The 27,853-nt window shown below is 41.2% G+C and overlaps 2 protein-coding genes and 1 non-coding gene across 7 annotated transcripts in view; 1 reads left to right on the top strand and 2 right to left on the bottom strand.

Annotated features, from left to right (window-relative positions):
• Positions 1 to 293: 293 nt before the first annotated feature.
• On the bottom strand, positions 294 to 15,662 carry LOC144311186 (uncharacterized). Of its 4 annotated transcripts, XM_077893326.1 has the most exons (5): positions 15,112 to 15,662; positions 14,400 to 14,495; positions 6,562 to 6,627; positions 4,771 to 5,458; positions 294 to 1,186 (listed from the first exon to the last, which is right to left on the bottom strand). In XM_077893326.1, exons 1-4 carry the CDS (start codon positions 15,289 to 15,291, stop codon positions 5,444 to 5,446), a joined length of 357 nt encoding a protein of 118 aa, XP_077749452.1. In that variant the 5' UTR covers positions 15,292 to 15,662; the 3' UTR covers positions 294 to 1,186; positions 4,771 to 5,443. The 4 variants fall into 4 exon arrangements, 1 of the variants encoding a protein (XP_077749452.1); XR_013376764.1 differs by lacking the exons at positions 294 to 1,186; positions 4,771 to 5,458; positions 6,562 to 6,627; positions 14,400 to 14,495 and adding exons at positions 8,522 to 8,853; positions 9,648 to 9,802 and having other exon boundaries at positions 14,565 to 15,232; positions 15,376 to 15,655; XR_013376765.1 differs by lacking the exons at positions 294 to 1,186; positions 4,771 to 5,458; positions 6,562 to 6,627 and adding an exon at positions 8,522 to 8,853 and having other exon boundaries at positions 15,112 to 15,232; positions 15,376 to 15,654.
• On the bottom strand, positions 12,506 to 12,637 carry LOC144311624 (small nucleolar RNA SNORA61). The gene has a single exon (XR_013377220.1). It is a non-coding gene; the product is annotated as a small nucleolar RNA SNORA61 (small nucleolar RNA).
• Positions 15,593 to 27,853, top strand: part of ALKBH8 (alkB homolog 8, tRNA methyltransferase) — a 57,067-nt gene continuing 44,806 nt past the window's right edge. The window contains exons 1-4 of one of the 2 annotated variants that reach the window (XM_077893317.1): positions 15,593 to 15,749; positions 21,040 to 21,175; positions 24,753 to 24,990; positions 27,088 to 27,219. In XM_077893317.1, coding sequence (XP_077749443.1) covers positions 15,718 to 15,749; positions 21,040 to 21,175; positions 24,753 to 24,990; positions 27,088 to 27,219 — 538 coding nt within the window. In that variant the 5' untranslated portion in view covers positions 15,593 to 15,717. The other variant, XM_077893316.1, reaches the window with a different exon arrangement.

The following is a 27,853-nucleotide window of genomic DNA, read 5'->3' as shown; positions in this document are numbered from 1 at the left end:
TAAGTTTCAAGTTTTGGTGAAGGTTTTAAAATGTGTTCACTAGGGGGACCTGGGTGGCACAGTCAGTTAAGCATCTGCCTTTGGCTCAGGTTATGATCTCAGGGTCCTGGGATCGAGCCCCACGTCTGGCTCCTTGCTCAGCAAGGAGTCTGCTACTCCCTCTCCCTCTGTCTCTATACCCCACCCCCACCCATGCTGTCAAGTAAATAAATAAAATCTTAAAAAAATAAAATGTGTTCATTAAATTCCATATTAGTGACTTATTAGCAAAAAATTTTGTACTAACAAGCAAAAAAGGTAATCATTGTGACTGTATTTATTTAATATCAAAAGCAACATATATACCCCTCCCCCCCATTTGGAAGTATGAGTTGATAATGTACTTTGAATAAATAAGGGATAGATGGATGGATTGATGAGCGGATGGCTAACTGGACGGATGGGTGGATAGATGGAGAGAAGGAAGGAAGGAGGGAAGGGTAGATGAATGAATACCATGGACAAGGCATTCATCTGTCCAGAATTTTCTGAGACTCTCCAGATTTCAAATATTTTTTCTCCTCAGAATGTGTTTCAGATGATGAATCTCAACTTTTGGTTCAGAAGCTGTGTTACCATATGCATGGAGATTATTTCTCTTACTAATTTAATATGCAAACTAATCCTGTCTTCATGCTGGATTTAGTGAGTGCTATGTGCTACATTCCGGTGGGCAAGGGGGACATGAAGATAAATACTGGGAAGACCAGCCTCAAAGACAGTAGCAATTTAGTAGCAAAAAGAGTTCTGGAAACAGATATATTTAATGCAAAAGAGTAAGTGGTGGACTGGAGATATGGACAGATTCCTGATAGGAGCCCACCGGAAGGCATGTCTGAGTATCTCTCAGCATGTCCAGCAATTTCCTATACACAAAATTTGCCCATCAAAGAGCATGTCTCCCCATAGCGCAGTGGCATGTCACGACTGCACCCTGTGACTCACGCAGTGTGGGTATGCAGCTTGTGAAAAAGGCTGTAGCTTTACATTTCATATTTAATCATATCAGTCATGGTATACAGAGCAGTCTGCAGTGATGTGCCTCTGAAAGTCTGACTTTTCAGCTCTTGAAATTCCACAGAACAGCCAGGCTTAGAGTATCATTCTTTTGTTGTTGTAGAAAGGGCATTTCCTCTGTGAAGCAGCTCTGAAATTCAGAAACATTACTTATAAATTCAGTTAACTTCCTTCACTTTGACAAGTGTTTCCTGAGTGCCTACTATCAATGAGGGAGGCCACATAGTTAGGTCCTGAAAATTAGTTGTAGCCCCAGGATGATAATAATACCTGAAGGCAGTACAGAATAATAAAGATTACCAACACCTCCACATTGCTCTCATGACATGCCACCAGGCACTGTTTTAAGCACATTATGTATGAGCTGAACTAAAATGACACGGGGTTCTCACGTCTCTGATTTAATTGATTTCTGTGGATTTGGGAATAAAGGAAATAAGAAATTTGTGTTTGGATGTTTTGTTTGCTAGATCACTTTAGCCAGTGTTTCCCTCGAGCCAGTATATAGAAGGGGCTGCTACAGATGGCTGGATTATCAATACTTTTTTAAAGGCAGAGAAGCAGCCAATGGTAATACAGAGAACTTCTAACGCTGGGGAGCTACAAGTAGGTGAACCAATATGTCTTTTTTTATTTATAACATCTATCCTTTTATGAAAGTAAAACACATGCTTAAAAAAAAAAAAGGTTAAATAAAGGAGAATTCACTGTATTTCTCCTGTCCCCTGTTCCACTGTTGTTTCCAAATCGAAGTTGTGTGTGCCTGGGGTACCTTACATAGGAATGTAAACAAGTGTCCTAAAATAAGAAAGTAGGAGGAGAAGCACCCAAGAGAAAAATGAAAGTGGCAACGGTGATGCCATCATGCTTTCAACATTGGCTTCAGGTAAAGGAAGTGAGTTACAAAATTATCCACAAAGGCTCTTTTTTTGTTCTTGTCTCATTAAAATGGCAGAAGAACCCATAGAAGAGTTTCTAGTAGTTCAGTCCTCATGGAATATGATTCCATGGTTATGTGATAAAATTGAAATAGACATCTTCTATGATTGGAGAACTTGCTAAGAAATTCCTAGTACGACTGGTTATGTGGGGAGTGCCATCAAAACTGTGGGTGATGTTTTCATTCTGGTTGAAATTGGGTTTTGTTGAATGGTAGGAGAGGGGCCAGGAATACTTGGAACACTAGTTTTGCATTGGAATAGCTTGGGTAAATATTTCCCACATAAACATGCCAGAACATCACGTAGGCCTCGTGAATACGAGTCCTTGGGGTGTGGGGCCCAGGTACGCATGTGTTTGAAAACTCTCCCGGGTGACCCTCATGCACACAGCTGATTAAGAACCACACACTCAGGAGATAAACCAAGTTCTGTAAAAACATGAACAGGAGCTCATTTGTCTTATATTTTATTATATTCTTGCAATAAAATCATAAAATGTATATGTTGCCCCAGGTTGAACCTTCTAAACAGGCCTATTGTGAATAGGACTATAATGTGGATATTTCCTTATTTTGCCTAAGTGGAACCAGTACTTAACTAGCATGACAGCAAGGACACTTAATAGGCACTCCAGGGAGAAAGCAACATTTGCCATCATTTACCATTAATGTTTATTAGGTTGTGGTAGGCATGGTAAGGCCACGGGAGACGGGGCCAATTCATTTATGAAGGAATATGATGTAGCAGACGGGGATGGGGAAGAGTCTCAAAGCAAAACATTTCTTTAGAATATTGTCCATCACCTGTACGGCCTCAGTTCAGGACCCTGTACTCACATGATGTCACTTCCTTGTTGTAATAATCATGAAGGGGAGTCCTTTTTATTATTCCCACTTTAAAATGAGGAACCCAGATGGCTCAGCGGTTTAGCGCCGCCTTCAGCCCAGGGTGTGATCTTGGAGACCCGTGATCGAGTCCCACCCATGCATGTCAGGCTGCTTCTCCCTCTGCCTGTGTCTCTGCCTCTCTCTCTGTGTCTTTCATGAATAAATAAATAAAATCTTTATATAAAAAAATAAAACGAAGAACCCAGGACACAGAGAGGCCAAGGTCATGGAGCCAGCAAGAGTCCAGGCGGTCTGACTGCAACCAGGGGATACTGTCTCTCAGAGTCATGGCATTGACTCTAATTTGGTGATAAGGAATAGGGTGCACATTTATCCAGCTTTATCTTTTTTTTTTTAAGATTTTATTTATTTATTCATGAGAGACACAGAGACAGAGAGAAGAGGCAGAGACACAGGCAGAGGGAGAAGCAGGCTCCATACAGGGAGCCGGATGTGGGACTCAATCCTGGGTCTCCAGGATCACACCCTGGACCAAAGGCGGCGCTAAACCGCTGAACCACCTGGGCTGCCCCAGCTTTATCTTTTTACTAAATGTTAGAGCAGCCCCACACCTAGTGGCAACTTGGGGTATGTTTTAGAGGAGGGTGAGGAAGAACACAGATGGCCATTTGCCGAGACCATGCACACCTCCTCCTCCTGCTGCTTGTGCTCTCCTCAGCCCCTCTGTCTTTTCTCCTTCTTCCTGCTCCAACATTTTTCCTTTTCCACCGCTCAGGCTGTCAGTCTACAGACATTACCTGCAGAAATTCTTTGTGTTCTTGGGAACCCTCAGGTATAAATAGGCAGAATAGAAGAAGGAACCCAAGTGTTGCACCAAGTGATGGAGGCACAGGTAAGAGCCCTATGGGAGGGAAAAGCTGCAGGAAGCAGGGATGTATCTAGGTGGAGTTCAGGGAGGGGGTGCCAGCTGCCTTTCCCACCTGCAACGGATAAAGCTCAGGAGAAGCTGGCGGAAAGGGAGGTGGGTCTGTGTCTGAAATGAGTGAGGTGCAGAGTGCAAAATGGAGCAAAACAGGGAAGCAGATGCCAACACAACCCCATATGTTTCACCTCTGCAGATGCGGGGGGGTGGGGGGTCTGGGAAAGGGGAGCAATGTCCTTGGCCAGGGCTGGATTGTGACCTGGTAAGTCACCTGTCCCGTGTAAATGTCAATGAAGTTGCAGAATCCTATTATGTTAGAGTGAAATATTCGAGCCAAGTAATTTTGAAAAATTTTAGCCAGAATCCAGATAAATGGTCTTCTACAGTGAATTCCCAAATGCAAAACTGACACAAGCAGATCTGCTGTCTGTAAAGTGGGTGTGGGCCAGTGTCCCTCCCCTCACCCCTTCCCACCGTGCTTGGGGACTACCTGGCACAACCCTAAGAAACCCCTGAGGTTCAGTGAAACATAATTTAAAAATCAATAGTTTGGTCCAAAGGTCCCCCATGTCACGGAGAAGCAGTTGAGGTGCAGAAAGGTGACGAGACTTGCTGGAATGAAATACTCCTCGCTGTGCCCCCAGCAGTGTGTTCTCAGATGTACCTTGCTGCCTTTCAACCAGTGAACAGAATTAATCCTCAAATATATATTAGCACTATTTACATGCGGTACTTGATCCTGGGGGCAGCAGTGTAAGATATAAAAGTATAAGCTAAAAAAAAACAAAAAAAAAAAACAAAAAAAAAAAATAAAAGTATAAGCTAAGGCCTTCGAAGAGTTTATAGCTTAACTGGGGGAAACTGAATTAACAGCATATAAAAGTTGAATAGCTGAGAGAGACCAGGAGGCGGGTCCTACCCGACCCCTGCAGGGGCAGAAATCAGGCAATGGCCATCTCTGCTCCCCAAGGATTTGCACTGTCCCCCCAGGGGATGAACATACCTTCTGAACATACCTGGAGTCCTTGGCCTCCCACGTGGGGGCTCAGACCTGTCCCAGCTGTTTCCTCCAGAGGAAGGTAAAGCCTCCACAGGAATCCTCCCAGCTGCTCAGGGTCTGTGAGCTTAGTCTATGAGCTCTTCAGAAATGTTTCCTGTCCATTGCTTCTTTTTAAGTTAAAACAGATTTTTTAAAGTAATCTCTAGACCCAATATGGGGCTTAAGCCTACAACCCTGAGATCGAGTCACATGTTCCACCGACTGAGGCAGCCACATGCCCTCCTGCCTGCTGCTTCTGAGCCCAAGTTATGGGAACTTGCTTTCCCTGAAACTGAAACCCGCTTTGCTTTTTTGTGAGTTCTTCTGAGTCGACTTCGTCCTTAAACTCTGGTGACCGAGGGCTCTTCCCTGCTGGTGGACTTCTCTGAAGATGTTTTGCTAGGAGTTTCAGTAATTGCCTGCTGCTGGACCTCTTCTTCATCATTGTTTTGGGATGACTCTGCTATCTTTTGTTGCTTGGCATGACACTGAGTCTGTCTGCTTTCTGGATGGCCTGTCTTCTGGCCACACTGGTGGCTGGATGTGTAGTTCTACATCTTCTCTTGGGTTTAAGCAGACCTTGCCAACAGTGCCTGAAGAGGTGCCGTCTCATCTTGCTGGTGGCTTCTCCTGGTCTTTAGCTGCAATTAATCTAACAATGTTGTTTAATGGAGGGTTGTTTTTTACAACCTAGTTTGCAAATAAGAACATGAATAAACTAGCAGCTTCACCTGTACCTTCCAGGCCCTGACATCCTCCTCATAACATGATGGCTCCTTGGTGTCTAGACCAGCAGTTACTATGGGAGAATGCTATTGGGAGGTCTTACATCTCCTACCTCACCAAGGAGGACAAGCTCTTGAGGACCAAGCACATGGGACATTCTCATCACAGTGCAGGTGGACACACATGGAGTCCTCTAGCTATTTGGTGTTGACCTACTTTTTTTTTTTTTTCTAAGTCCTAGAATCTAGTCACGGACTCCTCTACTGATCACATGAAAATCAGGCTGAAGATCACCGGCCTCAAGAGGTAAGCAACCTGTTCTGTAATGGTCCCCAGGATAACATTTATGGAAAAACCCTGACAAATCTGGGGGGAGAAAAACAATGCTGGTATGAGAGAGAATCGGTAACCCAGCTTTTAAATTCAAAGGTTAGAAGTCTTTGAATTGAAGTGCATCATGAGAGAGAGGAGCTCAAGCCCCAACTGTTTATAGGAGACCATGTCAACAGTGGGAGTCTGAGAATGTTCCAGCTGCATGTCTGGTGTAGGGTGGAGATGGCTCAGCTTCACCTTAAAGGCCTGACAGCTCTCTTCCATGTGGGCTGCTTGTGTGTCCACTTCTGGCATTTGTGTATGACTTGGGACTCCAGCTTCGTGGCCAATGGTTGGTATGGGAATTGCCTTGTTTGGAGGGGTGGGGATTACATTTACCCCCTTTAAAAAGGGCTGGACCTTTGTCAACTGTGGCTACATCTTTGTGACAGACTATTGGCTGAAGCCTCAGTCTCCAGGTCCATATAGGACCTCATTTAATGGATGGCATCCTATCTCCCTCATAGTATTTTTTGGGGCAAGGCGGGGTTCTGTTTTTTTTATGGTCCAAAGGCCTGGATCATGGTGATCAAAGTGTGAATCTCAAATTCCTTAGTGATATCAGACTAGGAGGCTCTCTGCCCTGTTTGTGCAAGAAACTAACAAGGGTACTCTGGCTCTGGAACACTCTGATTTTGCTTGCTTGCCATTTTTTACCTGGGGGTCATCTCTGCCAAGCACTTGTTCCAAACCTGACCAACCAGGAGAGTTGACCTTGGATCCCTAAGTTTAAGAGAAAAGAGTTCAGAAGAGTGTTTTGGATCTGGCAGGAGCTGCGCTGTGTACCTGAAGCTGAGCACCAGGCCCTATTTCTTAAAAGAAGGATGGGTGCTGATTTCTTCCTTCATCTTGGGCTCTGGACCAGACAGGCAATCTGATACGATGCTGCTTTAAGTGAGAAGTACGGCTAAGGGCAGGAGCATTCCTGACACACATCCTCCCCCAGGAAATAGAAGGGATTGCTGAAATCTAAGTGTTTTTGTTTAGAACACCAAAGGTTCTCAGCTCTTCTTCAGTTGGTTGTTTGACCCCATTTCTCTGATGTCAGTGTTTTTAGGAAACAAAAGCTCCAACCATCACCTCTACTATAGACTTGGCTAGAAGAATAACCATTTTAGATCATCTTGAGACTAAGCCATGCTTTATAAGATGGGCAGACACTGACTAGAAGTGAATTCTTTCCTTATGGTTAGGTCTGATGCCAGCCCCAACAACAATCTCTTCAAGCTCCTGGGGAGGAATGTTCATTGGCCTTCTTTATCTAAGGACACTGTGGTTTTATTCCTTATTCCTCTATTTAACAGCTAATGAAAAGGCTGTATCTGTGATCTGCACCATTTGATTGTAGCTGCTCTCATCCAGCACTTTAGTATGTCTCAAGAAACTGAACGACCCCCAAACATGTGATGGCTGTGCATCGCCAGAATACCTCCCACTTCAGACCTGAGTTCTCCCAGGGGTTCTCCCCACCACTATTCCAAGAACTAGCAGAAGGACAGGCCCAGCCTAGATCTTTGGCACTGGCCATGGTTATTATTATATTTAGTTCCCAGTCACATTTGCTTTCTGCTTTGTTCTATGACTTATGACCTGAATCCCTATTTATCATTCTGCTATCTTGTTGAAATGCTTTGGTGTCTCTGTTACTTCTAGTTGATTTTTCTTGATAGAAACTGGGCTGCCTTCTGAGAGACCCTTTGCTACCCTGGCTTGGTTAGCATTTGCTCAATATGCCTAACCCTTTCTGTTGGGACTCTGAATGGGAGAAGCCTGGGGTCACTTCAGGGACATGGCACCTCCTGAAGGCTTCGGTATCAGCCAGAAGCCTTTAGTGATTCTGGAGCTCTGGAGGGTAGGCCCTGATTTCCAAGTATGGGTATTTGCCCAGGATTCTAATTTATTTTTATTGTTTCCTATAAGTTCCTGTTGCCATTGCTGCCATCTCCTGGTTGGCGGGGCCCACTACATTGTAAAGGTTTGGGCTTTGTGCTTCTTGCTTTCTTTTAGGTCCTAGATGCTCATTTATTTAACACTTTATCCCTAACGTCTTTTGTTTCCTGAATTCCCAGCTAACGCTTGTCTGCCTGCCCGCTTCACCCCACCCCAATATCCTTGGATTAGATCAGAACCAGTTAATATGAGGCCACTGTCACAATAACATTTATGGTCATTGGACTGAAAGAGCACTTAAAACTGTGGAGGCATTTGTCCTAGAAGGGATGACCTAAGAAATGTCAGAGACTCTTAAATCACAATTATTTAGGTGGGCATGGAAAACATTTTTAAACTTGAGATATGGTCTACCTGTATTACCACCTCAATAATTCAAGTTCACTAAGTTTCTTGTTTCAAATGATTTTTCAAAGCTATTTGTTTCCATTATGGTGTGTTAAATTTCATGAAGAGCTCCATAATCAGTGCTAATTAATTATTAATTCCTCATCCTGACAATGTCCACAGGCTTCCTAGAGATGCTGAAAAGTAAATTCTAGGTCTAGTTGACTTCCTCTTAACCACATGGTCTCTGAAGCCATGATATGATCATAAATAGGTGAGAAAGTTATGGTGACCAATCTTATTTCTGACACTGAAAGCTGGAAGAACAGAAGACAATTAATAATGCTTGCCTTTTTATAAAGTTGACAAGAGAGCATCTAAACTTGCAATTGGGATTCTGGACACACTCTATTGAAGATTAAGTTACACTTTATTGCATGTGCTTGTTTAAAAGATGCAACCATGTAAGTGAAATACTTTTCATGTCTGTCACCTCTTTGTCTCATATTATTTGGACAGACTTCAGAATATCAACGGACTTCTTCCTAGAGTGATGTCCATGAGCATAATGTATACGCTTGGAGAAGGAGGGACCCTGGGACGGATGCTGCTCTGTCGCTAACCGTGTGATTTTCTTCATTGCTTCATTGCATGGAGCCTTGCTTTCCACATCTGTAAAATTGACAGTATAAAACTCCTAGGGTTGTTTTTGTTGTTAGGGTTGATTAATAACATAACTTAATATTATTGCTAGTATTTGCCAAAAGATAGCAGATATGTTTAACACAGAAAACTGAGCTCTTTTGTTCATGTGAGGATACAGACATGAAAGTTGATCACTCTCTTAAAAATGTCTATTTAACCAGCTTACATTTTGTCTTTAAGTCTCAGTTGATACATCTGTAAAATGGGATATGCAGTTGACAGTAATTAGAATTTTTTTTAAAGGTTTTATTTATTCATTTGAGAGAGAGAGACAGAGAGTGCACAAGCAGGGGGAGAGGCAGAAAGACCGGGAGAAGCAGACTCCTCGCTGAGCTGGGAGTCTGACGTGGGGCTCGATGCAAGAACCTAGAGAGCATGACTTGAGCTGAAGGCAGATGCTTCACCACTGGAGCCTCTGAAGTGCCCCTAGAATTGTTTGGAGACATTCATTTCACAGGTTCTGTAATAATTTAATAATTGGAGTGCTGTACCATTTGGTTTCTTGGTCCCAGATACCTTATATAATGAAAACATTTTACCTAAAATAAATCCCCAAAATATTAGAAACCTGGTCATTTGTCATTCTGGGGTAGATTTTTAAAGAGCTCTATGTTGATGAATATACAAAATTTTTCGATGGTTAAACATTTGTAAAAGCACCAGGATAGCTTGTTACACATGCAGAATGCTAGGCCCTGGCTGCAGAGATTTTGAAATGCACACTATAATGCACTGGGTTGAGAGAAGCTATTAAAACTTACATTTGCTTTAGCTGACTCATGTCTACTGGGATCTGGAATTCTTCGTTTTTAACAGGTACTGCAGTGATGCTGATGGTGGCCAGTCTACAGGCCACTCTGAGAAACATGCCCCAGTGCTGTGGCTTCTAATGTGCAGGCTGCAAGGCTGCGAGTGTCTGGAAGATGTTCAAAACTCTATTTACAGTTTCATGCAAAGCAAGTTAAACTTCACTCACAGTTAGTGTACTGGAGGCTTCATCAGGCCTGCGTGTTGGGTTGTCACATGTTTTAGACTTAGATACTCTAAAAGAAGAGCGGAGTGGGAGTTCTCAGGCAGAGGAGCTGCCATGGGTACCTTCCCTCCTTTGATTGAAGCAAGGCATGATTTTGGTGCTTGGTAAGTGCTTACATAATCCAAAAACGTTTTTTTTTTTTTTTTTTTTTTTTTTTTTAAAGGGACAAGTTGTCCCTATAATGAAGGTGAATAAAGATAAATCAGCCCAACTAACAGAAAATGGCAGAATTGCTGATTCTGGCATGAAGGCAGTCTTTGTTAGCCATGAAGGTAAAGCTAAGACCATCTAACCGGATCTAAAAAGAAATCCCCCAAATTAGAAATGATCATGAAGATGATACTGAAATACGGCTTTACATCCAGTGCAGTTAATGATGAAGCCTGCTGTCTTGAGGCAATTATCTCTTTATTTTGGTGTGTTTTTAAGAGATCAATGATAGTATGAAGCCATCAAAGTTAACATTTTAAAATGAACTGTTTATAAGTTTTTAGGATATGTTTTAAATTCTTGTAAAGGGAAACCTTTTTAAGAAGTTGCTTCATTTGACCATAACATTTGTAAACCACAAATCCCAGTCCTCTGGCCACCTCAAAGATTTCCCTGTATCCTCAGTTAACTGCTCTTTATTCTCTTCTACCTGAGAAATATATTGCAAATAAGTATTCTGTGAAGCAGCAGGTCTTCAGGTTCAAGAATAAGTAAACCATTTTGTGGGAAGGAGGACCTTAAAACATTAATGTTTTTGGGTGGCTCAGTGGTTGAGCGTCTGCCTTTGGCCCAGGGTGTGATCCCGGAGTGCCAGGATCAAGTCCTGCATCGGGCTCCTTGCATGGAGCCTGCTTCTCCTCCCTCCGCCTGTGTCTCTGCCTCTCTGTGTCTCTCATGAATGAATAAATAAAATCTTAAAAAACAAAACAACATTAATGTTTTACTGGTAAAATCTTATGTTTTACAGCTGACCAAAAAAACCACCAATCCAAGCAATGGTTTATATTTTATATAACAAATTGAAGACTGGTCCCCTTTCTTTTCTCTTTTCTTTTTGCCTCTAATTACTGTACGGGAATTCTTTCACCATATGATTAACAAAACTGCAAACTTTTCATTGAATTTTTATCACCAAAGCATGAATAATGCATTCCATCCTGAAATGTCACCGTGAACATCAAATGGTTTTACATAATGCATTCTTGGGAGAGTTTAAAGACAGCAATCCGGGAAGCATCAGAGACAAAAGTTTGGAAAGGAAACTTGTAATTTGATACAAACTTGTCATTTACCTAGGAAGGAGAAAATAAATAGCAGAAGAGTAAGTGGAAAAATTGAGAAAGGAAAGTTGTGTTTTTTTTTTAAACAACAAGTGGGAGAAAAAGAAGTACAAAAAGTAGTATACTTGCCACTGGGGACAAGTGGGGAAAAAGCCAGAAGGTAGCCAAAAACCAACAGTCTGGGTTGGAAGGAAGGGAAATTAGAAACTTCCTAAATATAGGAATTAATTCTGAAACTGCAGTGAAATGAAATCACAATTTGGAACCACAGTAAATATATAATCAGGGACTACTGGGAACATCTTCAATATTTTCTGATTGAGGAATTTTGAAGTAAATACAAAATACTATTAAAATTCTACCTTTCAATGCTTTATTCATTTATAATATTGCTCATCCTTCCAGCATCCCTCTCTTGGGGTTTTTTGTTTTAAAGATTTTATTTATTCAAGAGAGAGAGAGGCAGAGGGAGCAGGCTCCCTGTGGGGAGCCTGATGTGGGACTTGATCCCAGGATGCTGGGATCATACCCTGAGCCAAAGGCAGATGCTCAACCATCGAGCCACCCAGGTGCCTCTCTTTCTCAGGTTTTGAGATAAATCCAGCTGGATCAAGTGCTTAACCCACTTATGGAGTATGCTGTTAACTCGTCTACTCAACAGCTGTTTTCCTGTTTTTCTGGCTAATAGAACCCTAATTTTACTTTTCTCCAGGTAGAGTGTATTCTATCCAGGTTTCTTGATCACAGGGAGGATAGGCCTCATCTCAGACCCATGGAATTAAGCATGACTAGCCTAAAGCTGCCATGGCAATCCCACTCCCATTAGCTAGTGATTGACTGGACTAGTAAGCATGTGTAATAGTTTTCTATTGCTGCTCTAACAAATTAGCACAGATAACTGTCTCACAGTTTTGTAGGCCCTAAGTTTGGGTTGGCTCACTTGTTTTTTTTGCTCTGAGTTTTATAAGGACAGAATTAAAGTGTCAGTTGGCTGGGACCTGATCAGGATACTGTGGGAAGGATCTGCTTCCAAAATTATACAGAGTGTGGGCAGAATGCAGTTCCTTGTGGTTGTAGGACTGAGGTCCCCACTTACTTGCTGGCTATCAGCTGGGGGCTACATCCAGCTTACAGATGCTTCTCTCTAGACCCTGCACACAGACTCTTACCTCTCTGACAAAGTAACAGTGTGTTGAATCCTTAACACTTGGAATCTTTTTTATTTCTTCTGCTCTATTTCTCTTGCTCTGGCCAGAGTAGATCCTGGTTTTTTTGTTTTTGTTTTTGTTTTTGTTTTGTTTTTTTTAAGTTCAGATCTCATTTGAAACAGCCCAAAAGCTATATGCCAGACTGTAAGCACTGGGAGGCTGGCTTCATTGTTCCTTTTTCTCCTTTTACAACCACCAAGACCAGCGAATAGATCTGATGGGAAAGGGAACCAGAGGGTTGGATGTTCTATTCTTAAGGAATTGTGTGGTTCTATGCAGCCCCTAGATATTCTGTTTTGAGGTTTGCAAACTTAATTATTCCTTCATATTCATTGGTTCCAAGGATATGAGTGTGGATATCTTTGGGGTCCATTATTCTGCCTACCATAGTATGTACCCCCATGTATGATGAAAGAAACAAGGAGGAATCCACTGTGAACTTCATTTCCTTGATGAAAAGACAGATTCTGCTCCTTTTTTCCCAGCTAGAGACACTAGTATGGGGATAAGATATCTGGAGCAGCAGCAGCCACCTTGTAATAGGAGACATCAAGAATGAGAATGAAAAGTCTACATGCAAAGGGTGGTGGAGCAGGAGAGTAGGAAACATCTGGGTTCTTGATGACATTTTTGAACAGTAGAACAAATACTAGTGATTGCTTTTGTCTGGATGAATTGTCAGTTGAGGAAGAATAACATTTCTTTAAAAAGCAGCCTGTCTATTTTACTGTCACTGGCAACTAAAAGCAATTCTGATATGTTACTCCTAGCCTTAATTTCTGGAACTCTACTGTGGGACAGATCTCTGTGTTCCATGCTTAAAATGTAGTATTGACTAATCTGATGAAATTCATTTATACAGTAATTCATAATAAATGTCTTCAGTAGTGGCACCAATCTTAGCTTTACCTTGAGACTGTGCTCAGGATTACAGTGCCCAGGAAGTGGGTTCAGGGGTCAGAAAACTATAGCCCACGAACCAAATCCTGCTGGCATAAGCCAGGAGAGCTAAGGAAGGTTTTTAGATTCTCAGAGGGTTGTTTAAAAACAAACAAAAAATAGAGCAAAAAAAGAGTATGTGACCAGAGACCATGTGTGGCTACAAAGATGAAAAATTATCTGGTCCTTTGTAGAAAATTCTTGCCAACCTCTGTACCTGTCACACAGAGGACTGCACCTACTAAGAAGCTGAGGTGACTTTTACTAAGGCAAGAGTCATTAGTTCAGCATTTAAAACCTTCGAGAAATTACTATAGATCACCATGTAAAGCTGGTGAAGATGAATTCTATCTTCAAATTAAGTTTCTTTTCAGCTCAACATTTATCAGATTTCTATTATTACACGATTATGGAAGACACTGGAGTTACATAATGAATAAAACAGGGCCTTAACGTAGCTGAAAATCACTTCAGGGAGTCATCTTCTCTGGGAGAAACGATCCATGCAATATCCCAAGCAAAAGATACGGGCCTGTATGAAATGAATTTCATGCAAAATTTTATGTCTCTCTAACTTTTTCTAAGGATATGGAGGCAAGGATGGACTGTGGGTGGTTGGAAATATGTGCTTGTAACTCAAAATCAGAAGGATAGAAAAAGAATGAAGAACCATTTAATAGATACTTTACAGTAATTATTATATAAATCCCAAAAGGTGAATGGTGTTTTGCGGTTTCTGTGTCAGGTCATACCCCAATGCCCATATTATTTTTCCTAAACCAAACTGCCTCCTAAAGCAAAATCAGGGCTGAAGATAAAAGATTAAGGATTGATTCACAAATCTCTCAAACCCTGGGGGCAGCAGATGGGGAAATACTACAGAGTAAGAGAAGACTGTCAACTGCAAAGCCTGAAGAATTGCTTCTGTTTGATTGTAGAAAGAGAAAGGCAAGCTAGTGAAAACCTCTGAAAACAAGTGATCACAATGTGTGGAAAGAACTCACAGAACCAAGGTAGTTTCACAGAGGCTAAGAAGTTCAAAAGCTTTAAAATCTTCAGTACCTTCAAGCAGGGTGGATGGGGAGATGAAATCACTGAATTTGGCCAACGGGATATTTTACACTGTTGTCCAGTTTGGTAGCCCCCAGACACATGCATCTATTTAAATTTAAATTAATTAGTTAAAACCACATAAAAACTTTAAAAGTTCAAAATTCAGTTCCTTACTTGTACTAGCCACATTTGAAATGCTTGAAAGCCACATGGTCAGCAGCCGCCTTACTGGACACCAAACATGTCCACCATCGCAGCAGGTCCTAGAGGAGCATGTTTCTGCAGACATCCGGTGATGCACAAGTAAGGACACACTGGGGAGATGGAGCAGGTTTCCCCTATCCTGTCTTCTGTGGCTGGTGAGTGTGCTTGATCTGACCGTCTCCAGCGGGCAACTGTTCACTGTTGCAATCCAGCCCCAGCCTCACTCTCTCTCCCTGGACTTCTGTTCTTTCCTCCTCCTAACCTAGGAGGCTCCGTGGAAGTCATGCCTCCACTGCACAGCACTCCGGTTGGAGCTGTTCTTCCAGGGGCAGGGTCCGCCCGGGGGCCCCACCGCTGCTCTGCGGGCGTGATTTTCTCCCCTTCTCTTCCCTGCTCTCACATAGCTCACCGGGGCACGGGGACAGTACACTCACGTCCCACACAGGACATCAGGGCGAGGGCATGGCTAATCACCATCCGCTCCCGCGTCTTCAGGCCCCTGCTGGGTCCTACTCACTGTGTTACCATGTACTTGGGCCTCGCGCCAGTTTGCTCGTCTCCTTCCTTCTCTGCCTCCTCCCGCCTTCCACCAGCCGCTCCGCTCAAGAACTCCATTTCCTCCAGGCGCCCCCACAGACCTGCAGACCAGAACGGTTTCTCTCAGTACGAGCATCCTCCGCGATTTGGCGCAACCCATCGTTCCCGCCCTACGACCCTCCGCGGCCTCCGCAGATCGTCCTGTTGCCGTGTGGTTGCCCCCTTCATTGCCACGTTCATGCACCTTCCCTCTCCTCTCCGTCGCCCGCGCGACGTCTCCTTCAGACCCCAGGCCCCTCTCTTGTTCCTCCAAGAAGATTCAGGAGGCGGGCATCACTGCGCGACCGAGGCGCACAACCGCCTCGAGAGCGTCCCTGTGCGGAGCAACCAGAAGTCAGACGCGCTCCCGGTCCCCGCTCTTGCCGTAAATACGACGACCACATCTTCGCCGTAAGGCAGAGCTGTTCACGCGCGGAAGCCTCGAGGCCGCGCCAGAGACGAGGACCGCCGGGCGGCGAAGGGGGTTGTGGGAGTGCCTTTCGTCGCCCCGCAGACTCATGGGAAATGTAGTGCTGGCTCCTCCAACATGGCGGCGCCCAGGCTTTCCGGGACACAATGGTGAGGCTGGCGAAGGGGAGGGGGTACCGGCGTGGCGAGAGACCCGCCTGAGCCACGGCAGAGATATATGGCGCTTCATCCTGGCGGGCGGGATGGCTGCAACCCCGCCTTCTCCTGTCGGCCTCACCCGCCTGTGCCCGAGGACAGAACGAGGGCAGGGATGGCGGGAGCGGGCCCCTGGGATGATCCGTGGGCACGGCCCTGTTGGTGTTCGGTGCGGATGCTCACGCGGCGTTTATGCCGCTCCTCTGTCTCCTTTGGGGTGGGGGACGGGCGATTGCAGCCCGGGCGGGGTTCGTCCGGCGCTGTCGGGGCTGCCCTCTCTGGTCCTCGGAGTGTCAGGGTGCGGGTTCAGCCAAGTTTATTTAACAGACGTTTACCGGGTTCCTGCTGTGCGCCAGGCACTCAGGTCTGGGACCTCAAGCAGACGACAGTTTTCTGGGCTAGCCCGACCCCCAAACAGGTGATTATAATACAACCTGAAAATGGCAGAGAGAGAGGTACACACCAAGTAATAGAGCGTTGAAGGGGACCACCAAACTCAGAATCCTGACGTGGTTTAGGAGATAAGAAGGCAAGGTAGGTTAAATGTGGTCAGTAAACGTTTGTGGGATGGCTGCTTGTTGCTAGGTCCTGTTCTAGGTGCTGAATGCTCCAGGGTGAATAATACAGACAAAAATCTCTGTTTCATAGTTTATTTTCTGGTTAAGTTAGAGGAGAAAGAGAGAAAATAAATTTTTTTTTATTTTTATTTATTTATGATAGTCACAGAGAGAGAGAGAGAGAGAGAGGCAGAGACACAGGCAGAGGGAGAAGCAGGCTCCATGCACCGGGAGCCTGACGTGGGATTCGATCCCGGGTCTCCAGGATTGTGCCCTGGGCCGAAGGCAGGCGCCAAACCGCTGCGCCACCCAGGGATCCCGAGAGAAAATAAATTAATGAGGCATAAGAAAATACAGAATAGGTGTTCTTAAAGGAATTAAAATAGGGTGAGACGACCAGTGATGGAGTAAATTTTTTCTAATTATTTAAAATTTTATTTCCTTTTTTAGTAGGCAGTGCAATTTGAATAGCTACTAAATTCAAAAGTTATGACAGAAGAAATCTCCCTCTCATTCCTGTACTAGCCTACCCATTTCCCTTTCCTGGAGCCAACCCGTATCACTAATTTCTTTTTTGTTCTGTACCTGTGCTTTAATTTATAAACAGGCCTCATCTGAGAGGAATTTGAGTTCTTTCTTAACTTTAGCTGTTAATGAAGCAAAATTTACCTACAAGCACAGGAACATTTTTCTATACTGCTTTCCTGCATTATGGATATTCTTTTGTTCAGGGAGGGCAGGTTCACACATTACTATTACCACGTAGGGCAATCTCCAATAGGGTATGTTGGGATTAAACTTAGTAGCAGAGTCTGTGTGATCTCTAACCTCGTGTTATCCTACAGAGAGTGCTTAGACTGTCTTTTATTAGACTGGACTCAGTATGGCTAATACTTTATCTAGTAAATAATGACGTCACTCCCGTCACATCCTGTAACACTTCTACACACATGCCAAGGAGAATCCAAACCTTTGTGCAGTCGTGGAAATTTCTTGGCCAGGGATGTGTCCTTGTTAGAAAGGGGTACCTCCAGACCTCAGCAGCTGGTATCAGGCTATTCCTTTTTTTGAGGTGACTCAGACCTCCTGGGGCAGCACATTGCTAAGTCCCTGGAATGGGGAACAAATGGGCTTTCAGAGCTATCTGGATTTGTCTTTGAAAGGGAAGAAGGAAGAGAGGACAGAATGTGATCATGAGGCTCCATCTGCTGGTACTGGGCTCTTAGTGTCATACTTTTAAAAGGATGTATTCAGCATCCTGTCTTTCTTATTTCTTCCACTTTGCAGTGTTTATTCATGTGACATATTAAGAAAAGAATTTTTGGTGCATTCATCTCTTGTTTGCAAGATGCCATTCCAAAGATGATGATCTTGGAATACAATGACAATAAGATAGTTCCTTTGAGAGCCCTCAGCTTTACTTTGTCTTCTTAATTCATTCTAATCTGGCCTTTTCTGGAAGTTATCAGCAATTGATTAGTAGACATATTTAATACTTTTGGCAAATTTATGAGATAGTGTCAGAGTTTAACACAGCCAGCCAGACATTAAAGTGTAGAAAACATTTTATTTAGTAACTCTTGACAGTAGGGGAAAGAGCTGAGCTCCATTCCAATTTGTGAGAAATGATTTGGGTGTTTTAAAGGTAGAATGGGGTGGGGGGCAGAGTAGGGGCTTTGTAGAGTCAAAGAAGTGAAAAATCACAAAGGGTTGGTCATTGCAAATGCAGTTAGGCCACCTGTGTTTGCTAGCCAGCAGTTATAATAGTTAGGATTCTATCCTATGAGAAACAGGCCCTATCCTTCCTGATGATTACGTTTCAAAGGAGTGGCTTGCAGGTCCATGAGAGAGATACTTTTTTTCTTTTTTTAAAAGATTTATTCATTTTAGAGAGAGACAGCATGTGAGTGGAGGCAGGGGAGGGAGGAGAGAGAGAATCTCAAGCAGATTCCCCACTGAGTGTGGAGCCTGCCACGGACCTCCATCCCTGGACCCCAAGATCATGACCTGAGCCAAAATCAAGAGTCAGATGCCCAACTGACTGAGCCACACATGGGTTCTGAGAGAGATACTTCTGAGTTGCAAGAGCTACCTATTCACAATTGTAGTCCCCTTTTAGTAAGTGCCCTAAGAAAGGGAGATCAGGGTCCTATTGGCAGGTGTTGCTAGAACAAATAGTAAAACTTCCTGGCAGTTTCAGTTTTCTCAGGCAGACATTGTAATGGGGAAGCTGGGAACATCCTAGGGACAAGGCTTTATGCTGCTAGAAGCCATGGTAGAGTTTGGTCATGTTTTTTAGTGCACGGTTTAGGTTTAGTTATGTGCCAAGAACAGGCATTATTAGCCCAATTTTACAGATGAGGAAACCCAAGCACAGAAATAACTCACACAGGATTGTATAGCTAGTAAGTGGTAGAGCTGAGATTTGAGTGTAGAACCTGGACCCCTAGACACTGTGTTATACTGTCTCCTAATACTCATGGGGGCTCTGGGGATTAAACAATTATGGTTTAATCCTTGTCCTTAAAGAGCTCAGAGTCCAATGGAAGGGGCCAGATATTAGAACAAATATAATTAGTGCAATGTCAAAAATACCTGTTCAGCTATTGTCTTCCTGTCTAATGACACCAAAAGCTTTCTAACCTGAGTTCTCCTTTTGGCTACTTCATATTGTTACCTGCCAGGCAGACATTGAAACTGTACCCCACCAGTGCCTCAAACCTGCTGTATCCTATGTCCTACTCATGACCTCCCTTACTCGTTACTGTCTACCTCTTCCTGACCTCTTCTGACTTTCCAGTTTTGGAATGACATTGTTGGTCTCTCGGTCACTCAAGCTCTGTCCCCTCTGTTTCCCCTTTCCCTCATGTCTCAGTCATCCGCAAGTCCTACTGAAGGTATTAGAACTTTTCTCTTGTCTTTCCCCCGTCTCCCTCTATCCTTTCTTCTTACAATCTCCACACAGGCTGGATTAGCCCATAGTTTCTCCTTGCCAGGCCACATGAGTGTAGCTCCTCCTGCCTCTCGCTCCCCTGGAAAGCTGTCTGGCGGCCTGCTGTGCTGGCTCCAGCTCCTCACACACACCCTGTGTATCAGTTGAGCTAGCCATTGGCTATTCTTCCAGTCGACTCAGCATCTTCTCTCTGGACGTAAAAATTAGTAATTGGAGTTTTGGCTGTTTATGAGCTGTTTTGGATTATGATTTTATTTAACTTCCTAAATTTATTTTGTTTGCTAACTTTTGAGGATTTTCAAGTGGGTGAAGAGTGGGATCGGTGGATCAGCCAACAGTTTCTGCTCTAAAAAAATTATGCCTACCTCTCGCTGTCTTTGCCAGACACATCCATTTCTGTTTTTAGCTCCTGCTCTTTATTGCCTCACTGGATGCCTCCCTTCCAGATGACTCTGTGTTCCTCTTGCCCTTCAGTGATCAACTCAAGGCGACTTCTGTTTTGAAGTTCTCCCAGATTTTTCCAGTTAACAGCAATCTTTTTTTTTTTTTCTAATTCATGTCACATGGACAGACTCTACAGTTAACAATTATATCAAGATATGCTATTCTTTCATTGTTTAGTGTTTGTTTTCTTCAACTAGCTTATAAACTTGTTGAAAGCATAAACTGTGTATTAAAGTTGTAGGCTGCAGAGCGCGGGGACCAAAAATGGGCACAGGTGTATTTGCCCATTATCATTCATTTGTCCCTTCAACAAATTTTTATTGAGCTCCTACTATGTCTAGATTCCTCTACAATATGTTTTGGTGTTAGCCTGCCTTTGCTGAATTTGATGGGAGTTCTATGTGTCTCCTGAATTTAAATGATTGTTTCCTTTTCCCTTTCTTGGACTGTATATCCTGATGGGGAGATTAAACTACCAAACGCAAATCATCACAAATTATGTTGAATTCTGTGGCTACAGTAAATAGGCATGATGTAGAGTGTGAAGGCCTTTTTGGGAAAGTGTTCAGTAGCTACATGCTGACTGGCATGTTTTAGAAGGAAAACACAGCTCTATGGGGATCTTAAATCTGTATTTAAAAAATTATAGATACAGATATATATATTTATATATACATATAAATAATATGTCTAGCTTAAAAAACAAAAAAACATCTAGATCACCATATAGCTTAAGAAATACCTTTGGTGCTCTTGTATGTCCCTTTTATATCACATTCTTCTCCTCCCCCAGAAATAACTTCAGTCCTGAATTCCATGTTTATTATTTACTTTTCTTGGCATTTTGCTGTATGTGTATTTTAAAACAATATATGACTTACTCTTGGGTTTTGAGCTTTATGTAAATGGAATCTTTCTCTTTTTTCTTTTCTAACCTTGTGTTTGTGAAACTTGTCTGTGGTACATTTTACCCAGGACTTCACAGGTAAGGGGATATATCACCTCTGGATAATAAGTGCATTTAATGGAGCTAAAGCATCAGAGCTTATAGTAGAACCCCCAGAGATGCTGGTAAATGTTCTTAAATATTCCTTTGTGGTTCAGGCATCTGTTTGTTTTCACTTCTTTTGGTTGGTGAAAAGTAAAGTAAGCATTTTAAAAAATGGTCACATAGAAATACTTACAAACTATAGAATATGTGAATAGCATTGTTATAATTCCTTTAGGATTCTTAATGTTGACATTTTGTATCTCCTCCCTCCCCTGCCCCCCCCCCCCCCCCCCACGCCAGTATTGCCATGGACAGCAACAGTCAAAGTAATTACAAACTCAGTAAAACCGAGAAGAAGTTCTTAAGGAAACAGATTAAAGCCAGGCACACTTTGCTGAGACATGAAGGCATTGAGACAGTATCCTACGCCACTCAGGTAACCTAAAACTGTTACTGGTTCAATGTAATCTTGTTGCCATGTTAATGTGCTATAAGTCCTGTTTGTTAATAATTGCTCAGAGTTCAGTCATGTGTTACATTTTTATTCAGTGTACATGTGACAGGACCTGCTGACTTTTAATTTTGAGGGCATAATTTGAATTTCCATTGACCCTGTTGGTTGAGCTAGAGGAAGTTGTGGGTATATGTTAATAACAGAAACACTGTATAACTATGTAGAGTTTACAAAGCATACTTCTGTTCATTAGTATATTTAATTCCTTAGGGAATTCTTATATGATGGGTTAGAGGACTAAGACAGGTGGTATGTGCTTTAGAAAACTGAAGTTCAATCTTTTGTATCCTAATGCAATCTTTTCCCCTCTGTTCCTAACTTCATTTTTGTTATAAGTGATTTCAATTACATGCAACAAAACATTTTTAATTTATTAGACCTTATTTACAAAGCCTTTTCATTTTCTGATGCAATCATTCAATTATGTATATATATAATATTACAATATATTATATATCAATTATATTTATGAGGGACTGTGAGATGTCTGGGACTGTGAGTTCAGAACAACTTAGTTTAACTCTTAGCTTCTCCGCTTATTTGGACATGAACAGTTCCTTTGATCTCAGCTTTCTTTGTTTATAAAGGCATTTAGATTCTAGAGCAAGTGTGTGACAGTACTTACTAGTCATTAAAATTCCATGTGAATATAAAGTATTTCTTCTGGTCCTGAAGGGTAAGAAGGAAGATCAGCCATCATCTAACCAATGGCTGAACACATGTCCTAGAGAAGGTGAAGCTAGGATTAAAACTTGGGTTTCAGACCAATGGTCTTCCCTTATATCATGTTACACTGTTTTCTGTGCTGCATCATAGTTTTAGAAATGAATACTCTATTAGGGGAGATTTATTTACTTATTTATTTAAAGATTTGTTTATTTTAGAGAGAAAGAGAGTGGAGAGTGGGGGAGGGGGAAAGGGAGAGAGAGAATCTCAAGTAGATTCCTTACTGAGCTCAGAGCCCAACATGGGGCTTGATCTTGCAACCCCAATGTCATGACCTGAGCTGAAAGCAAGAGTCAGATGTTCAATCGACAGAGCCACCCAGGCGTCCCTGCTGAGGGAGATTTAAATTTAGCAGGTAATAGGCCCATGCCTAGATTAAACACAGTACTAATGACTTCAGAGAATTAAACCAAATTTCTATAAAGAGGATAGAACACATAATAGATAGAAGTAACATGCCTGCACAGACTCTACTATTTCTGCCAAAAGCCACTGAGGCTGTGAGGCATTCAGAAGATTAAACTGACATAGTCTCTGCTCCTTCCTTCTAGAGTTGTGAAGACAAGTGTAAGGAAAGAAATGGATTAAATTTCTTTTCTGCCTTTGAAGCTGTTTCTAGTAGATCTGTTTTTGTTTTAGATTTCTAGAAGCTATAATCTCTTGGCTTCTAAATTGTTTTCTCATTTGGGCATGATGTTTTTTCTCCACAATATTTTTAAAAGAAATGAATAAAATTATAGAAGGACCTCCAATTACATATTATCTATCCAGGGGAGAACAAATGGTCTTTTCATGATGTAGTTTTTTTATTTTTTTATTTATGATAGTCACACAGAGAGAGAGAGAGAGAGAGAGAGAGGCAGAAACATAGGCAGAGGGAGAAGCAGGCTCCATGCCCCGTTAGCCCGATGTGGGACTTGATCCCGGGTCTCCAGGATCGTGCCCTGGGCCAAAGGCAGGCGCCAAACCCAGGGATCCCTTGTGTGTGTGTGTGTGTGTGTGTGTGTGTGTGTGTGTGTTATAAGTATATGTGCCTTTGTCTAAATTTATAGCCATTGTAAGATTTTTCTAGAGCAGTGTCTTCAGATTGTCAGGACTAGAGAACTTAAGAAACCCTCTGAATTCTCTACTTCATATTATTGAGAAAATTGCTTACCTAAAGAATTATAAATAAGACAATTATTGCTTTTAATTATATTGTGTGACTCACATGCAACAGGTAATAAATTCCTCACTTTCTTCCCCCACTGCACTTGTTTTTGTGTGGTTTGCCTTTAGAATTGCCCATAGATCATTTAGACAGCATCTTTGAGGAGGGGCACTGGTATTCCTCAAGTCATACCTCACCATGCTCCTCAATTTCTAGATGGGGCAGTCACCCTTGACATTTATAACACCTTTGCAATTCCTTAGATTTGGGAATATAGAAATGTTTTTGTAACTGTGGCTGCATATAATCAAATTATTTTAGTACTTTAATTTATAAACCCTATTCAGCGAGGTTCAAGGCAAGCCATCTTAGACTGAATTTTATACCATGTTTTATATCATTAGTATATTTGTTCATCATGTGTATGTGTGTATTTGCATTCATAGAAAGTATTGGCTCTTTCATGACAGCACAGAGCTTTACTTTTCTTATCCAGTTTTATAATAATTCTATTACATTCTTTTAAAACAAGGTTCTAGATATTTGCATTTGGTATATATGAAACAAATACATTATGTTCTGATCTCCAGCTTTGTATAAATCGGGTTGGCAAAGTACTGTCCCCAGGTCAAATCTGGCTTGTAAACTAAGAATGAATTTTATATTTTCAAAGAGTTGTTGAAAATGAAAACAAAGAGTATGTGACAGAGACTTGCCTGTGAAGCCTAGTTTGTCAATACCTGATATAAACAATAAAACTGATAATGATTTACTTTTCTTATGCTACAAAGTTTTTAGGAGTCGTGGATTGTAAATTAAAAATGTTAACACTGTGTAGAATGTTCTACAAGAGGTGCTGGGCCATATGCAGCAGAAAAAAAGAGGAAACTTTTCCCCCCAAGCAAATCCCTTGAATAAAGTTTAGTGCAGGATTGCAAATGGCAGGAAGTAAGCAGGAAAGTAGGTGAAAGCATATAGTATGGTCTGGCAAAAAGTAAGTATTAGGTAACTCCTATTTCTTGTTTCCTTCCTATTTCTCTTTCATTGTGTTGAACTTATAAGCAGTAATAAATGTGACCTTTTAATTTGTATGTACGGCCATTAGGAAAGGAATATTTTACTGCAAAGGCTAATTTAAAAATCAATATTTATAAGATAGGTGTACTTTTTAATCCACAATATTTAATATATGGTTTATATAGTATGTATGAAATTAGAAAACCAAATAACTACCGGAAGGAAACCTTTTTACCCATCTTAATTACACCTTTGTGGAAATATTTATTTATTTATTTATTTATTTATTTATTTATTTATTTATTTATTTATTTATAAGATTTTATTTATTTATTCATGAGAGACACAGAAAGAGAGAGAGAGACAAAGAGAGAGAGGGAGGCAGAGACACAGGCAGAGGGAGAAGCAGGCTCCATGCAGGGAGCCTGACATGGGACTGGATCCTGGGTCTCCAGGAGCATGCCCTGGGCTGAAGGTGGCACTAAATCGCTGAGCCACCCAGGCTGCCTGGAAATGTTATTTAAAAATAATCTTATTTTATCTTATTTGAAAATAAATGGATTGATATTAATTGCTCATTTTTTTCCTTTTTTTGTTTTTTTAAAGAGCCTGGTTGTCGCCAATGGTGGGTTGGGTAACGGTGTGAGTAGGAACCAGCTGCTCCCAGTGTTAGAGAAGTATGGGCTGGTGGATGCTCTCCTAATGCCACCTCATAAGCCTTACTCATTTGTGAGATACAGAACTGCAGAAGAAGCCAAGAAAGCCTATGTCACCCTCAACGGAAAAGAAATAGTGGATGATTTAGGACAAAAGATCCTTCTGTACTTGAATTTTGTGGAAAAAGGTACACAGGCATCTTATAAAAAGTAGTTGTTTCTTTTGTGTGTTTTCTTTTCATACCTAAGTTAGGAGGTGTGGCTATTATGAAACAATAACAGAACTTCGTTAGGCAGCTCCTTTTTGTCTGACAAACACTCTGTATGCACCTGGTTTGTGCCAGGCAAGGGGCCATGTTACATTAAACATAGCCTGCCTAGAAGGGGCTGAACCTACCACCCTAATGGTATATTTATTATCCGTGGTGCTTATTTTGGAACCCTGCTACCTAATTGTGTTTTTCAAATTCAATGCTGGGGATTCAGATTACCAATTTTATAGAGTCTACTCAGAAGCTTGCAATTAATCACTTAAGAATTCATTGTGATCCGAATGATTGTGTGCCAAATGTGCCGTTGATGGTGGAACACCTGTAGGCACCAGAGAGCCCTAAAGCTTCACAGTGGCAGTGTCCAAGGAACTTCCTGCAATGGTGGCAGTGTTCCTACATTCATAGCTGCACTGTCCAACATGACCGTGTGATTGAGGAATGGATTTTTTAATTGAATTTCATTTAAGGTAATTAAATAACAGCTTTATAGACTGATCTACAGAACTGCTGCAGAGATTATTGTATCTTTTCACCACTGTCCCATGGAAATAAGATGTATTGAGATGAACTTTGATGTAGACATCTGGTCTCTCATTGTATTCATTTACCTATTTAGGTAATTTAATGTTTTGTTCAGATACCCTCGAGATGGGTAGGTGAATATCATCTGACCGAATTTCTGTTTTTGTAAAATGGGATGCAGAAGAAACTTCTAAAGACTTTTTATTTATATATTTTTTCTAAAGACTTTTTAAAGATATATTTTAGGAGTTATAATTCTCAGTATCTATCTGTATTTAATTTAAAATCTGACTTAAGCTTTACAGATTAAAAAAACTGTAGTATCTGTGTATTGTGTTTATGGTCAGCTTTTGAAAACTGAATGGTTTGGGAGTAAGTTCTAATCAGGAAATGCTTTATTTATGGAGTGTTCTTTATTTGAAATCCCACGTTAGATCTAGGTGTACTTCCAGGACTATTGTTATCATGTTTATAGCTTGAAAATAATTCTTAGTAGAAATGAATAGAGAACAGAACTGTGTCACAAATTTTTTGATACTTGTTTTGACTACTACCAGAGAGCCGCTGAATAACAAAAAAAAGGGTATTTTTAATTCTTTTTTTCTCAGATTTTTTTAGAAAACTAAGTATGAATTGTACTATAAATTGCCTGCCTTTAAGGAATTTTCTCCAAAGTTTTTCTTACATAATTTGGATAAGTAATATGATGCCTGATATATAATAAACACTTGATAAATATTTGTTAGGTAATTCACTATTTGTATTTCTGAAATAATAGTAAAATCTAGTAGACATTTATATTATTATTTTTGTGAATTTTTATATTAAATGATTCAAGTATGAAAACTCTTCAGCAGAAAAGCTTTAGAAGTTACATCTGTAACGTGAACGATGAGATCCCTAATGGTAAATGTGAATTACACTATTCCCTTTAGTCGTAAATTCTTTCCTCTTTTTCTTTCACAGCTGAACCTGTCTTATTCTTTGAAGGGCACAGGGACTTAAATTATTTTAATACATACCAAAGAATTTTTCATACAATGACATTTTATTTCTTTAGGATAAGTTTTTTGTTGTTTTACCTTTTTCTGTTACTGAACCTTAGCTAGTGTCAAGAACCTAAGGGCAAAAATGAGCATTTAAAGTTTTGTTTTCAGTATTTAGAGAGAGTCTGTCTTTTTAGTGGAGAGGCAAACTGTAGATATTAAGAGAAACCTTGTTTCTTAGTGAGATTTAAAAGTAGCTTGATCAAATAATATTTAAGGAAATACTGTTTTATTTGCTGTTGGTAATTAGAGTGGATAAAATGTATCATAATTTTTATCTTGGACTTTGTTTTTGTATTTTCCTATGTCATGTGCCTTTAGCATTCTTACTTTTGAATATGAGTGTTGGGGATTTTATGAACTGATAAATGGCCTCTGGGCACAATTATGTATATTTAGGAACATTAAGTTTTGTATGTGACTATTTTGTTTTGGTTTCCCACAGCACAGTGGAAAGAGTTGGGGCTTCAGGCCTTACCTCCAGGCCTCATGGTAGTAGAAGAAATTATTTCATCTGAGGATGAGAAAATGCTTTTGGAAAGTATTAACTGGACAGAAGATATAGACAATCAAAATGGTAAGTAAAATTTTAAAAATATATTTAATGTCTCTGCAGAATGCCATGTTACTGCTTCTTTTTTCCTCCTCCTTTGCTTTATTAAAATTTCTAATATTTCCTCAAAATTAGTGAAAGTAGGCTAGATCTAATATTAGGCAAGTCATACCAATAATTATTAGGAGCATTAATAAAATTGACATTTATATAGCTATCAATTTTAAGCTCCAAACTGATTAATATTTATTAGCTGACATTTGTAGAGCTAACACTGATAAGCCCTTTCACATACATTATCTTCTTTGATCTTCTCCCCCTAAGTCACGTTTCCTATGCACGATCAGCCGCTCTGCCAACAGTGGCAATGCAGGAAGAGCCTCCTGGAGATGTTTGCAAATTAGATTTCCTCTGACTCGTTCCACATCATAAATGGTCTTGTGAGTGGCAGCGCCCATGTTTGACTCTTTCAGATTGATGGGGTGAAATTCTATAAGGGTTTGTTACCATTTTAGACTGAAAAGAACAGCAGAGATGAGGTAGAATGGTTAATTTTATTAAAGACAATAATTTAGCAGTTAACAAAAATTACCTTTACTCAAGGAATCCCAGCTCACAATTTTGACTTTGAAATTGACAAAGGAAAGCAAATATTTTT

Source organism: Canis aureus, chromosome 3 (assembly GCF_053574225.1).
Source record: "Canis aureus isolate CA01 chromosome 3, VMU_Caureus_v.1.0, whole genome shotgun sequence".
Taxonomy (NCBI): Eukaryota; Metazoa; Chordata; class Mammalia; order Carnivora; family Canidae; genus Canis; species Canis aureus.
The sequence above is the reverse complement of the archived record's forward strand: the minus strand, read 5'-3'. Positions and strand labels throughout refer to the sequence as shown.

Excerpts from the sequence above, each read along its gene's own strand:
- LOC144311186 (XM_077893326.1), bottom strand. The coding sequence starts at position 15,291 with ATGGGTTGCGCCAAATCGCGGAGGATGCTCGTACTGAGAGAAACCGTT. Across the intron at positions 14,496-15,111 it reads CCCAAGTACATGGTAACACA|ATGCATGTGTCTGGGGGCTA; the intron begins GTGAGTAGGACC and ends AAATTTAAATAG. Across the intron at positions 6,628-14,399 it reads CCCATCCACCCTGCTTGAAG|GGATCCAAGGTCAACTCTCC; the intron begins GTACTGAAGATT and ends TCTTAAACTTAG.